General features: G+C 36.7%; 1 protein-coding gene across 2 annotated transcripts in view; it reads left to right on the top strand.

The window, feature by feature from the left end:
• Nucleotides 1–15,166, top strand: part of LOC130921380 (SLIT-ROBO Rho GTPase-activating protein 3-like) — a 104,148-nt gene that overhangs the window by 52,176 nt on the left and 36,806 nt on the right. For both annotated transcript variants that reach the window (XM_057845205.1, XM_057845204.1), the window contains exon 4: nucleotides 7,826–7,888. In XM_057845205.1, the coding sequence (XP_057701188.1) occupies nucleotides 7,826–7,888 (63 nt within the window). The remainder of the gene's footprint in view (nucleotides 1–7,825; nucleotides 7,889–15,166) is intronic.

The raw sequence follows: 15,166 nt of genomic DNA, 5'->3' as shown, positions 1-15,166 counted from the left end.
CATGGGCATTAAATTAGTTCAAAAGGCATTAAAAGTGGCATATAAAAGCATGAAATTAGATTTGCTGATACCTGTAGAATCCCTGAACTAGAACATTATGAACAAGCATAATTTTCGAACATGAATAATTTGGGCTGTGGAACACACAATAATCAACCAATGTTTCAAAAGGCAAATATTTTTAAATCTCATAAATTACATAATTTTACAGGCATATGTCATTACCAGCAAAAATATATATACAGTATATATATTTTTGGACCAATTACCAAATAACTTGAATATAAGTGGGGTTATAAATAATTTGGCGCTTAACTATGTCTACCGAGCTTCAAATAAGCATTTTGCAAAACATGAGTTTTGCTCTTTTAATTTTGTAACATAATGTAATTCAATGTGAGATCTGCTTATAAACAAGTCGTCCTTTAAAAAAGTGGACTTCCCAAAAATTGCATGCTCTATATTGAAGCATACGTAACACAAAAAAACTACCGCTATACAGTTTGACTCCTGCCGTTGCAATTTTATGCAAATAACTGAATTAAGGATCTGTTGTCACTACTTGTTTTATTGACAGTCAGGCATTACTTGAATTTATTGACCATTAAATGAACATGTTGGTTACACCATACAAAATACTCATCATTTACGGTATATTATTGTTATTCTTGACCATGAATTCTGATCTTGCTTCGTGATCTCATTCACAATCTTGTACAATTGGGTATTTGTCTAACGTGGTCACTATTGCTTACAATGTCATAACAGATGTCCATAATATACGCTTTGTGTCAAGATAGTAAAGTGGCTGTGGTTCAGGGGCTGTGATGAATATTCTGTCCAAGCGATCTGAAATCACTATCGCTTGACAGCAGAGGGAATCGAGGGTAATTTATGCCCTCTTGGGGTTCTGCAGTGACACGACGGCCGCCTTGATGGGTTGGCCTTTAGCCAGCCAGCGCAAATTCAGCCATTAGGAACAGCCCGCAGAAAGACAGTCTTCTCTCAGAGTTTAGAGCAAATCGAGAAGTTCTTGGAGGAAAAAAAACACGTTATGGTGCTGTGTCACTGCTAATATATTGCACATGTGGGACTGGAATCATCTGGATGTTTACTAGGGGATTTAATTAAGTGAATGTGCTGACATTTATATTTTTTGGGAAACACAAGGTTGTTGTTTTTGACAAGAGGTCCTTAGGAGGTGAACGTCTAGAGTCCGTCACCTTTGATGAAACTCTTGCTCAGGGCCTGTTAGCACTGCCAGTGGGCAAAATCTGGTTCTTTGTAGTCCTCAAACAAATGTAACTTGAGCTTGAAAACGAAAACGTTTAGTTGATGCAGGATTCAAACGGATACAAACAAATCGTCTTTTAATGCAGGGTGGGCAATGCATGGCCTAGATCTAACTACCTAGTTAACGTTATTTTTGGGTTCATCACTGTGATCAGCTGGTGATCAGCTGGAAGCATATTTCAGTGTTTCCCACCAATGAACGGCCCGCCACAGTCTCGTTTGCCCCCCCCCCCGCCGAAAAAAAAAAAAAAAAGATAATAATCAGATGCGTCAGTCAGCCGATTACACAGCTGTAGCCCACTCCACTCTCTCGCGCGCGCGGGTAGTAGAGTAGCATTTTAGAGTAGTATTTTATTTATTTATTTATTTATTTATTTAAGAGACGCAAGGGGAACGAGTAGGAAGAATGGGAGAACGAGCGAGATAGCGGGAGATAGCGGTCGCATGTCTTAGCAGCCCGCTGTTATTTTGTTATTGTTTTTCTTTATTATTGTTACCACAATCAAGTGGGTAAGCAAATACAGACTTCTCTCCTTCTTCCCCATATCCGGGGCATTACAATAGTTTGGATCGGACTTTTCGGCGAAAATGAGCGGTGGACGGCCGTCTTGGACGGAAAGCAAACTTTGATCGAATTTGCGCGGAGAGGCGGGGCCCAAAATAAAGCCTTGCTCTATTTTCAGAGCGTTGGTCACAGTAAAATATTTATTAGTTCAAGCAGAGTAAAATGATACATATTCACGGTACAAGAACGTCGTTTCCGTGTCCATCGATTGGTAAGAAAAGGCTGTTTATACGAGTGATGTGTGGGCGCTCCCGTCAGGGGGGACATTTCGCGTGGAGTGGCTATTTTTCGGCACAACACCGGCGCGCCAACTTCAGACAATTACGGCTGACTAAACTTGGATAAATGCGCCCCCCCCCCACCCAATTTCGCGAGCTCTGGGACACTCGAAAAATGACTCTCATACCTCTCCTTGCTAAGTTAATGGTACCTAGATGTGCGTTTGTGTGGAAATTTAGTTCACGAACAACGGGGAAAAAACTATTCACCTTCTCACCGAATCAAGTAAAACTCTTTACACGGCTATTAGAATTCCCCCAGTCCTGTAAATGGGTCAGTTGACAGAAGGACTGTTATTGTTGTGGTAATGTAGTACTTATGAGGGTCAAATAAAAAGGAAAAAGGAGGACTACGACGGCGGTCTGAAACCCGCGGTTCTCCGGCCGCATGCGGCTCTTTAGCGCTGCTTCGGAGCTTTTTTTTTTTTTTTTTTTTTTTTGTAATGGAAAAAGATGGGGGAGGGAAATATATTTTTTGTTTTAATAGGATTTCTAGGAGGACAAACATGACACAAACATTCTTTCAATTCATTAATATTGTAATGAAGTTAAACTTGTGGTGGCATCGTACAACAGAGTAGTCACGTGGTGCGCTATAGGATCCACTGTAGGGAAAATAAACATTTAATCATGAAGGCGAATTATGTATTTCTAGCTAACTTAGTCATTTTTATAGTAGGCTAATATAGCTAGTATTGATAATTATAAGGCTTGTACAAGGCTTTTAATTTTTTGCTGCTCCAGACATACTGTATCATTTTTTTTTTTTTTTTTTGGGGGGGGGGGGGGGTCAAATATGGCTCTTTCAACAGTTTGGGTTGCCAACCCTGAGTCACTACGAGATGTAAGTTGTACTATTGCTACGAGAAAAAAATTCGCATTATTACATAGAGTAACGTAGCTGTAATCAGGAACGCATTTTACATACATGTACCGTAGCTGAGAGCTAAAACATTAGCCTAGCTAATGAAATATTTCAAATATATCTTTGTTATGGTTCTTCTTGGGGGAAAAAAATAATGAAAAAAAAAAAAAAAAAACATTCGCCGTGGCACAACATGGTGTGGCTGTCTGACTCCGATGCAGCCCACCACCACAGTTTCAAAAAAATCCTAGGGTCAGAGACCCTCCCACCACAGTCTCCTAAAATCCTGTGGGAAACACTGTATTTACTCTATCAGACATGGCTGAAATGTACATAACAACTGTCAATCAGTTTACCATTCTTTGCTGTGCTTTTGTTTGGAAGTAAAAGTAAACAGAATTAAATTGTAAGTTAAAAAAAAAAAAAAAAAAAAAGCTCAACATGCATCTGAGGGCAGAAAACCTGATGTCAGCCATGACTTGTGGTAACCTGCTAAAGATTTGGCTGTTTCATGAACAGTTTAGCCCCTGCTAATAAGCCACCATCCAGGCCAGCAGTCAATTGTTATCTTTTTGTGATGCTTATTTGCAACAACCAATTAAATTAATGCGGTACTACTTACTTAAAAATGATACTTTTTTTGTATTCTAATTGGTTGTTTATTCCAATGGGGGTAGTTTGTTTATTTACTGTAGGTTTATGCACTTTGACTGTAAAATAGTTGTAAAAGTTGATATTTTTCTAATATTTTGTGCTGTTGGGAAATGTTGAAATATTTTTTTAATGAATCCTTTTCATATTGTTTAAAAGTCATATTTTGATAAAATGTTCAACTATTCTGTCCTTCAGTGGTTTTTAACCTTGCTAGGTGTACCGAACCCCACAAGCTTCACATGTGGATCCACCAAACCATTCGTAATTACTAGGGCTGCAGCTATTGAATATTTTAGTAATCGAGTAATCGACTGAAAATTCTATCGATTAATCGAGTAATCGGATAAAACAAATATATTTTTAGGTGAAGAGCAATTATAAATATACATGAGAAAACAAGACATTTCATCCAATCTTGAACCATTTTCAGTCAATCAATGTCTTTATTTTCAATGTATATTGTTGAAAACAGCCAACAATTGCATCTGAGATGTAACTAGAATTTAAAAAAAAAGGACTAATTCACTGCTTTCACTCAAAAAACTTTTAGATCTTATTAAAAACAATTTTTATATATATATCTTACCTAAAAATGCCGTTACGCTTGATAACACACATCACTTAAAAGTTAGGATTTTTTTCCCACGTGTTTCAATTGAATTTCTATTTGAGTCAAGCCATTTTTAAGTTCTAGTTAAGTTTTAAGTTAGTCTAAACTGTAAGTCCTGATAGGATTTTGAGTTTTTGCAGTGTTCAAAATAAATGTATGATACAGGCTGTATTGGCGCACATTAGGGACCAGTGCTACTTGGTGTTTTATCCAGCAATGACGACTGAACTAAAATTGATAGTTAGCATTATTAAGTTTTTATACACCCTTATCACTCCACAATGCTATGTTATGTTAAAGTCTGTATGTAAGACATGTTAGCCACGGATCGACAGGGGTCATAATTAATAGAAACCTAGCTCTCCGCAGGGCTAACGTTACGTGAACTAGTAGTGACAGTAGCGTTAATCTTATGTATTAGCGCTTAGCACTCTTTATTAGCGCTTAGCACTCTACTGCTTTAAGATGGCGGCTGTTTACTAACGCTGCCCAGATGCGGCAGAGTCTGTTATTTCGCATCTAGTTCAACATACATGCGATCTCTATGAGACGCATCAGACGCTACCTGCAACCAATGTAGCATCGTGCGGGCTAGTATTTAGCAACGTCGGCGTCGTTTGTAGCGGCTGTTGGCTGCAGTAAGTTTTTTTGTTTTTTTCCCCCCCCTTCTTCCTCTTCGCACGTGACATCAGCGCGTTGTCCCGCATTAAAAGTAGTCCGAGCAAAACGTGATGCTTAGAGCTGTCAAAATAAACGATTACTCGAGGTGAATAAAATTACTCGGATCCGTTTTTAAACTCGAGTTACTCGAGTTGCTCGAGTATTCGTTTCAGCTCTAGTAATTACATAATAAAGCTTTTTTTTTTTCAAATTCAAAACCAATATATCTTAGCTAGCAAGCTAATCATTTAGCAAATTCCTGTTCAAAATTCTTCTCATTTTGACAGCATGTTTTCTGGGGGTGGCGGCGCAGCAATATGACACAACCAAACACTGTTAAATGCGTTCTAACTACACATACAATAAGAAAATATCACATATTGTGAATTTATAACGGAAACTTTGGCGAGTTTTCATCTCGTTCTCGTGTCATCAGATGACAACTGGCATCCATCTCGTTATGTTTTAGTCTCCCAAGACACGTTTTCAGCACGTCATCGTGACGTTATCATCATGAAAAAAAATTGATCGTTGATGAAATATTTTCGTTATGGTCATCGTTGATGAAAAGAACACTGATCCACACTCACATTCACACTGTCACCCACAATGCTTGTACCAAAGTCAGGTGAGAGCACCACTAACTAAAGTGACATCAAAGAATTGGTTGTATAATTTACTGACGAGAATAGACTAAAAATAATAAAATAAATCCTTTTAAATCTACATTTAACTTAGTATTGTTCATGAAACAATTGTTGAATTTAATTATTATGAATAAAAATGGAAATATTAGGAAATTAAATAATTTGACATTTACATTTAATGGCTGCACGGTGAAAAAGTGGTTAGCACGTTTGCCTCACAGTTCTGAGATCACTTGTTCAATCCCGGGCTCCGGCCTTCCCATGTGGAGTGTGTATGTGCTCCCTGTGCCTGCGTGGGTTTTCTCCGGGTACTCCAGTTTCCTCCCACTTCCTAAAAGCATGAATGGTAGGCCGATTAAACATTCTAAATCGTCTGTAGGTATGAGTGTTTGTGTGTGTGTGAATGGTGTTTATCTCTTTGTGTCCTGCAATTGGCTGGCAACCAATTCAGGATGTACTCTGCCTACTGTCCATAGTTATCTGGGATAGGCTCCAGCACCCCTGCAAGCCCCTTGAGGATAAGTGGTACAGAATATGAATGAATTAATTTACATTTAATATTTTAGATACAACTGATTACATAATTTGTTAAATTATTATTGAAAAAAAAAAAAAAAAGTAAAATAAACACTTTTATAGTGAATGTAGTTGACATTTTTTATATTTATTAATATTTAATATTAACATTGATAGTAACATTAATACTAATATTTAAATGTAATATATTCTTAAGTATTATTACCACAAATACAATTGTAAATATTCGTGAAATCATTTTTTATATTACTTTTACTCACTACTTTTATTTTAATCTTCCCTCCAATTGACCTGAGCAATGTTTTTTGAATCAAGGTTAGAGCAAAAAGTGTTCCCACCCTTATCCTAATATTGGCTAATGTCTTTTACAGACAGAGAGAGAGAGAGATTGTCGGTGCCAGGGTTAGCGATCAGGCAGCATAGAATAGGATGCCTACATATCCACACTCACAAGGGATTCACAAAAATATTGGGTTCTACACCTCACATGGCTGATTGTGTACACTTCACACCTCCCAATCACTTATCTTACTGACCCCACCCCCTCCTCTTTCTCCTTGGTCATCAGGCCTTCCACATGGTGTCAACAGGAAATACAACTAGCTAACGATAGCGCCGACATATTCATCGTTAGTGTAGGCGTTCAATGCATTTCTTGTTGTTGTTTGTGCTTCTCGTCTGTCTCTCTCCTTCTCTCTTTTTTTGTGTTCCCGCATAACCCCTTCCTGTTCGCTGCATTCTCCTAATAAACGAAACACATTGAATAATCACAATGGGAGTATGTCATATTCCCATGTGATACATTAAAACTGTTCAGACCCATAGGACACTCAGATTCCCATTATTCGTGTCAAGCAGCTGAACAGGACATGTTGAAAAAAAAAAAAAAAAAAAGATTATTACCACAAATAAAATTGTAAATATTAGCGAAATGATTTTTAGATTATTTTTACTTATTACTAGGGCTGTCAAGCGTTTAAAATTTTGAATCGAGTTAATTACAGTTTAAAAATTATTTAATCGTAATTAATCGCAATTCAATTTAGAAAATATGCCATATTTTTCTGTAAATTATTGTTGGAATGGAAAGATAAGACACAAGACGGATATATACATTCAACATACTGTACATAAGTACTGTATTTGTTTATGATAACAATAAATCAACAAGATGGCATTACATTATTAACATTCTGTTAAAGCGATCCATGGATAGAAAGACTTGTAGTTCTTAAAAGATAAATGTTAGTACATAAATTGTGTTAGTACAGAAATTTTATATTAAAACCCCTCTTAATGTTTTCGTTTTAATAAAATTTGTAAAATTTTCAATCAAAAAATAAACTAGTAGCTCGCCATTGTTGATGTCAATAATTACGCAATGCTCATGTGGTGCTGAAACCCATTAAAATCAGTCGCACTCAAGCGCCAGCAGAGGGTGACAAAACACCGAAAAACACAAGTAACATGTGGACATTACACTGTGCTGTCATTTTAATTTGTTTGAGCGGGGCATGTGCGTTAAATGCGTCAAATATTTTAACGTGATTAATTTAAAAAATGAATTACCGCCCGTTAACGTGATAATTTTGACAGCCCTACTTATTACTTTTTTTCTAACCTTCCCTCCAAATGACCTGAGCAATGTTTTTCAAATCAAGGTTGGGCAAAAAGTGTTCCGACCCTTATCCTAATATCTGCTAATGTCTTTTACAGAGCAAAGACATCGGGGTGCAGATGCATGAGGAGCTGGTGAAGGTCACCAATGAGCTCTACACAGTGAGTCAAACAAATATAGCATTATTGTCCTTTTCGTTTAATGTCCATAACAGGTTGTCTGGCCTTGCGTGCGTGTAAGCTGCCTGCCTTTCGCCATTGCTACATCCTGCCTCCTCTTAATTGTCAGACCAGAACCTGTGAAACAGCTGGCCGGCCTGACACTGCACACGGCAGACTTGCTTAATCAGCAGTTCATCCTCTAACTTCTCCTGAGGTCACACACATTTGCATTCAACTATTGTGAATTTCTCCCTGGGGTGGATGAGAGAGTGGCTGTGTTTCTAACAGCAGTGAAAACGAGCAGCTGCTGAAGGTCGGACACATCTGTTTGGTGAGAAAGGTTGTTCATTTATGTGTGCATTCAAAGGACTCCAATACCATTTGCTTTTAGAGCGCGTGTATACAAAATATACACACACGTGTATTCACTTGCAAAACAGGTCTGCGCAGTAAATAAAAAACAGATGTGTCCAGTGGCTCTTTGTCAGGCTGTGTACGGTTACCTTAAGCCGGCTGCTATGCTATCTGTTGTAATGCACAAAATGTCTTTATTGGCAGTATTAGACAGCAAATATAGAAGACCTCTCTAACCAACCTGGGATGCTGGCCAACTAGGGATAGGAACCTCTGGGTCCCTCACGATACGTTATAATTTGCGATACGAGGCTCACGATAACAATGATTTCACGATATGGCGATACAATTATCGATACATGGTAGACATGGTAACGTAGACACTATTCTAATGGAACTGTTCCTTTTTTATTTTTATTGAAACGATATATCGATTCTTGGTGGGAGCATATCAATAATTAATGGGCTACAAAGTATTGCAATATGTCACCTTTTCGATATATTGTCACACTCCTATGGTCAGCATCCTTTTATAAGCCATAAAATGTAACGGGCATCTTCATGTGTGTGGCTTTTATTTTTTATCTTGCTAGCATGCGTTAAAGTATGTTTCAGGCTATAAAGCACCCCGGATTATTCTATGCACCATCAAATGAACCAGTTCATTTTCATGCATAAAACACTGACTAGATTTTAAGGCACACTGTCAATTTTTGGGAAAAATAAAGGATTTTAAGTGAGCCTTATAATCTGAAAAATACAGTAATTTTATTGTTTTCCATACTGTGCTCATAATCATAACACCAAACGAAAATCATGAAATCTGAAATCATCTTTTTGCCTTTAAATTAATAGAAATACCATTAATCCACTCTAGCCTTGCCTCCCAAAAGAGCAAAACTTTTTGCAAAAAGGCATTCTAATGGGGCAAAATAGCATTCCACAATACTTTACTTTATAAAACATACAATAATAAAGTAAAAGTTCTAAATAAAAAAAAAAATAAAAATGAAACCATTTTGTCACTTTGCATCAATACCATGCAAGCGTTGTTTGTACTTACATACACAGTATCATATTTGTATTGACAAAATGCATCTACTGTATTAAACTTGTGTCCACTGACGCAAGGAATAAAGAAAACTATCTGAGTAAGTTCAGCTTCAAACCATCATGTCATCAGCCTATTGTTATGCTTGTTGTTGAAGCATACACTGTCTTCCAGTTGATTGTTCTAACCATTTGGTGGCAAAATTTAGAAATTATGATTTAAAAATCTTTCACTTGTGTTTTTGCTTTCAAGTAAATGCTAAATCAAGTTGAGAAAGCTTATTAAAATACATCGTAGTAAATAATAATAATCAATAAATAATATGAAACTAATTTATAGAAATAGAATAATAATAATACGTAAGATACTTTTTTTGAATTATGAAAATTCAAATAAATAGACATCTTTGTTAAAAAAAAGCTTTGAGGCTGCTTTGATTTGACAAATTATGAATTTGCATCAACAGGCATCAAGGGTAATGGTAAATGGTGTTATACTTATATAGCGCTTTTCCACCTTTCAAAAATTGTGATTTTTGGTTAAGTCAAGAAATATAAAGTGCTACTTTTTCTATTATTGCAGACAAACAATTATTGTTTTAAAAAATTCTATATTTCACCATTTAAGAGAAATGAGAGTAAGTTCTGGTAACACTTCATTTGAACTCGGTATCATAAGACTGTCATAATGATGACATAACACCTGCCATGAATATGAATGAAGGTTTATGACAGATGTCATTAAGCGTCATTTAGTAAATTATGTCACTTTTGTTGCAATACTAAGATTTAGTAAAATTTCTTTTGGTTTGGATTAGAACTTAAGAACTGTGTTAGGGTGAGGACACTGAATGACATCTGTCATAAGCATTCATTAATGTTCATGACAGTGTCATGCCATAATGTTGACGGCCTCATGACTGTCATATGACACCGCGTTCGAATAAAGTGTTACCGAAGTTCTCTATCAGTATCATTCGTTCCTTCAATATGTGTTTTAGAATCCAAAATCGGAAAACAGATAACAACTTATTATTTTATTTCTTGTTTTCAAATCAAAAGAAGTTGTTGTTTTTTTTTTTTTTCCTTTTTTGAAATTCTTTTTTCTTATGTTGTACGTTTAATTGTTTAATAACATTGGCGTATTGTTAGAGTGCAGCCGTAGTAGTCTATTTATATGTCACTCAATGTATATTGCCTTAACCATCTCTAAACTAAATTACGAATGCATAAACAATCATATTAGCTCAAACAAAAACTTACAGTGAGTCAGTCAGTCTTAACAGTGAGCAGCTGGATACAGCCATGTTAGATGAGTTTTCATATTCACGGTTGCCACTAGAAGGCAGTGCATGCACCCAAATCAGTAAAACTAAATACAAACACTTTCAAAACAAACCATCACAACGCCCCTCTAAACGAATCCTTGTAGCAGCAAAATTTGATTTGAAGTTTTTTTCTAATCGAAATACTTAAGTTAATCGATTAATCATTGCACCACTAAACCTGTTACCAATTTCTTAGTCTTGTCCAAGGTCATCTGGGATTCAAACCACTAATTCTTCAGTCACTGAGCACCACCTATTCTGGCTGCTGTAGCTATGTGTCTAGTTATTAAAAATGCATTAAAAATAATTTTAGTGTCCTGGGCGAATATGAAATGGACCAGAATGGAAAGATTCTTCGAGATGCAAGTGTTTTGGCTTACCCCTATCTACATGAAAGGAATTTAACTTGCATCTCAAAGCGCCACTTAAAGAATGTCCATCCTCGGGTTTGGTTCTTGTATCATTTAAATGATTAATGTGCATCGTCCTTTTGGTGTTAAAGGGAAATAGCCTATTCAAGAATGTATGTGGAGGTGAAATGGTTACACTTTCTCACAAAAGATACTGTACATATCTTCATTACTTCTTTAATGAAATATGTAGTTGTTTCTTGCAGCGGATGCATGTATCAAATTCATGTCAGCGGATACTCTACTCAAATCATCAAAATTGCATTAGTTTATTCACATCTTCATTTCAGACAAAGTCATACGCACCGAGCTCACATTAAAATTGCAAAACTTTGGAGCTGCATGCTTGATATGCTATTGATCAGCTGATGGCTTCTTGTACAATTTAGTTTGCGTTTGGGAGTTCTGCTTGCTGTCACTCTGAAAGGCCATTTCCTCCCTTGTTTATCGATCTGTCTGTCCTTACATCGCTCACTGACCGGGTTGCTTAGGAAACCATAATTTTGGAGTGGGAAGGCTGTTTCAGTGTTTGGCCATTCATTGGTTATTAGTTTAGATTATACTTATTATAGATTATTCTACATAAACGAATATTGAAAGAAGGGGGAGTTGTTTTCAAGATTCGTGTTCTGTGTTGGCTTTGGGGGTTCACGATAAAAGTTCAACATTCACATCAATGTTTGCCATTGTGGCTTTGCTCGATTGAGTTCTTGTGTCATCCCAGCCAGATATTAGTGTCACCTTTGAATTTCATGCTAAATCCTCGAAGTGACTTCCTTTGAATATTTGTAGCCACGGTCCTTTCAGACATGACTATATTGTGAGTAGGGGTGGGAATCGAAATCCGATTCCAATTCGGAACCGGTTCCGAGTGTTTCGAGGCCTCGACATCACAATGAAAAAGCCTTAACGATCCCTTTAACGATTCCTAAAGACGCGTATTGCGTCGTGACGTGTCTTGTTGTCCAGACGCATCAAACTAGCATGGCGCCAAGAACCACTCGGTCCAAAGTTTGACTACACTTCACCAGGAAAGAGTGTGAAAATGAAAGGTTACGATGGGTAAGCACGAGCATTGCAGCCATAAACATAACAATGACAGCACGTAGGTTTAAACGCTCAAAAGTGTGTCTTCACTTCACGAGGAAAAATTACAACAAAGCGACTTGCAGTTGCATCGGGAAGGAATACGACTGCGCTGTCCTCACAGAGAGGCTAAGGCTCAGTTCTGGCTATACAGCTAGCTAAACTCCCAAATGACGATGTAGAAGACGTTGGTATAATTTGCTGACTTTATTCAACCATCACTTGAAGAGTGAAACTAAGTATAGAAATGAAACAAATCAATTTCGTCCCCAATAACAAACAGGTTTGCATCAACGTAAATCAGCGATGATTAGCTACTAATAACAGTATGGTTAGCATTCGTTCGCTAGCATTAGCACATCATTCAAACCACTACACAACTGGATTTAAGTGTCCGATCGCGAGTGGAAACACAACAACAACAACACAAAAGATGATACATACAGGCGTTGCCTCTGTAGATATTAACATTAACAAAGAACGTAGGCTCGTAGAAGTGTTTCCCTCTCTCACTTCGCTCGCTCACTCGCTTGGATGCGGCATTTCTTTGGGTGCCAAAACTGCGGCCCGCGGCCCAAATACGGCCCACCTCCACATTTGGTCCGGCCATTTTGAATTTTTTTTTTTTCTCAATCGTGTTATTTATTTCCTGGCCTTTTTCCTTGAAGAATTCAGAGAGGGTTATTTGGTTATTATCTATTTAATTAATAGTGTTTTTATTATTAATTATTATTATACTATTATTTTTATTTTATTTACTTTCATTCAGTGAAGAATCCAGAAAGGGTTATTTGATTGTGGCTTTCTGAAAAGCAATAATTTTTTACATTTATGCACTTCTGCAATCGTCACACTTTTTCTGTTACAAACTGACCCCGGCCCCTCATCAGAGAAGGGAAAAGTTATGTGACCCTCACAGGAAAAAGTTTGGGGACCCCTGCTTTAACACATATTGCCAAAGGCAGAACAACAACCTATCTGCCAATATATACCAATATTTTTTATTTCTATTAGATAAATGTTTCAGTAAAATGTTACACATTCTTGTGTATTTGCCACTTATTGCCACAGTTAACATTGAGGCTTTGGGCCTCTTTTGATCTCGTTGTGAGTTTGTAAGGTTGTGAGTTCTGATTAAACAAACTCGATGCCAATCAAAACGTTTGTTCTTCTTTTCCCCCAAATTAGAATCGATAAGAGAATCGATAAAGAATCGAATCGTTAAGCAATATCGATAATGGAATCGGAATCGTAAAAATCCTATCAATTCCCATCCCTTGTGAGACAACAACAATGTAGAAAACCACACTGTTGGCTACTTGTAAAACTGCATTGTTGCAATATTTTTTTAAAATGTATTAAAAGGGAAGGACAAACAGAAAAACAGACAGGAGAACATTAGAAAGACACACCCAGTTTAAAGCTTCTAGTTCAGCAAGATGATTAAATTACATTCACTGGTAGCGTGCGTGGTAGTACTGTAGTTTGTAAGAGAAAACATTCGATGACTCATAGAAACACATAGCAGGTCACCAGAAAATTTATATATATTAAACTTGGGTTTATGCAGGTCATTAAAAAGCATTAAAAAGCATTTAATGGATTTTGTCAAAATTCAGGCCTTAAAACTCATTAAAAAGCATTACACTACATGTTCGTGGCATTAAAAATGATGTAAACTTGATGGTTTAAAAAAAAAAAAAAAAAAAAATGATTACATGATTTACATGATTTGTCGGATATTATCAAGTAGCCAATAATATCGGCCAATAAAAGCATTTTAAAATGATATCGGATAATATTGACATCACTTTTGGGCTAATATGCACGTTGCTTTTAAAGTGAATGTAGAATCCTTCTGCCTTTGTACAAGGGCTGGTCACAGTTTAGCACAGCAGTTATGCTTATTGACCATTAGATGTCTCCAAACTAAGATCCTTTGCATTTGTTATGTGAGCAGACCCTTTGCAAACATTATGCAAAAATTAAATGAATAAATGATTGACAAATAATGAATCATAAACTCATTACATACCTCATTCACTATACTGAAGCTGCGTGCCTTTGTTGTTATTTTGAGCCAGAAGTATGGTGTGATTCCTATGATATGGCAGTGCCCTATTGGCACTTGCACTTGATCCAAAGAAATTATGTTTGCATAGGTATAGTGGCGCATTTTAGGCACATTTCCATAACTTGAGTTGAAGTTGTTCTCTTATTTTTCGCAGAATGTTTATTGGAAAACCTTGGAGTTGTTACATTTAGCGTTATTGAAGTATCTAGTGCGGCATCACAATACAATTAGCCATAATATGTTAACGCGGGAATTCAGGATTTTTGACATTAGGCTTAATCTTCGAGTTAGCGGGGGTTTAGTTAGTTGGTGCAGCTGATTTCAACAAATTCCGTTTTGTTTGCAAGTTATTTGGTAGTTTCAGGGCTCCAGAGTGGCAAAGCTAGTGCGAGTCAATGGCACCATTATAGCATGCTAATAAAAAACAAAGTATGCACACATGAAACTCATCGATGACCCATGCAATCAATAGTGTTGGCTATGTTTTCAGGATAAAGTTATTTAAACTTACCATTGCATGTCAATAATTGCAGTCTGAAGTTTCTGAACAGCAACATTCGTAATCCAGAAGCTCTGCAGAAGAGCAGAGCGGAGTGATATCACATCCTTTTTTTTTTTTCACCGGTGTTCTGCCAAAATATGCTACATCGGCGAAACGTCTACATTAGTCGAATTTGACACCTAAAGTACTATCGTGCGCTCTAAACTTGTTTTTTTTAGATGCATACAGGAAAAACGTACTAAAAAAATGCCTGCAGAAAATACTTAAATGTAGTTATATCAAATAAGGACGGTTTAAATACGCTACGTGACTAATGTGGTCATCAACTGCTTCAAAGCTAACACAAAAAAAACAAAATGGTTAAAAGTATGAGAGGGTAATACATGCAAAAAGTATCTTTGAGGCAGTGAAAAGGTTCTAAATAACTAAATAAAAACAAAAATATTGAGTACTCGCCGCTTCTAACCGATGTGC

The sequence above is a fragment of the Corythoichthys intestinalis genome, chromosome 9 (genome assembly GCF_030265065.1).
Source record: "Corythoichthys intestinalis isolate RoL2023-P3 chromosome 9, ASM3026506v1, whole genome shotgun sequence".
Classification (NCBI taxonomy): Eukaryota; Metazoa; Chordata; class Actinopteri; order Syngnathiformes; family Syngnathidae; genus Corythoichthys; species Corythoichthys intestinalis.
Note: the sequence above shows the minus strand (reverse complement) of the source record. Positions and strands in the feature narration are given on the sequence as shown.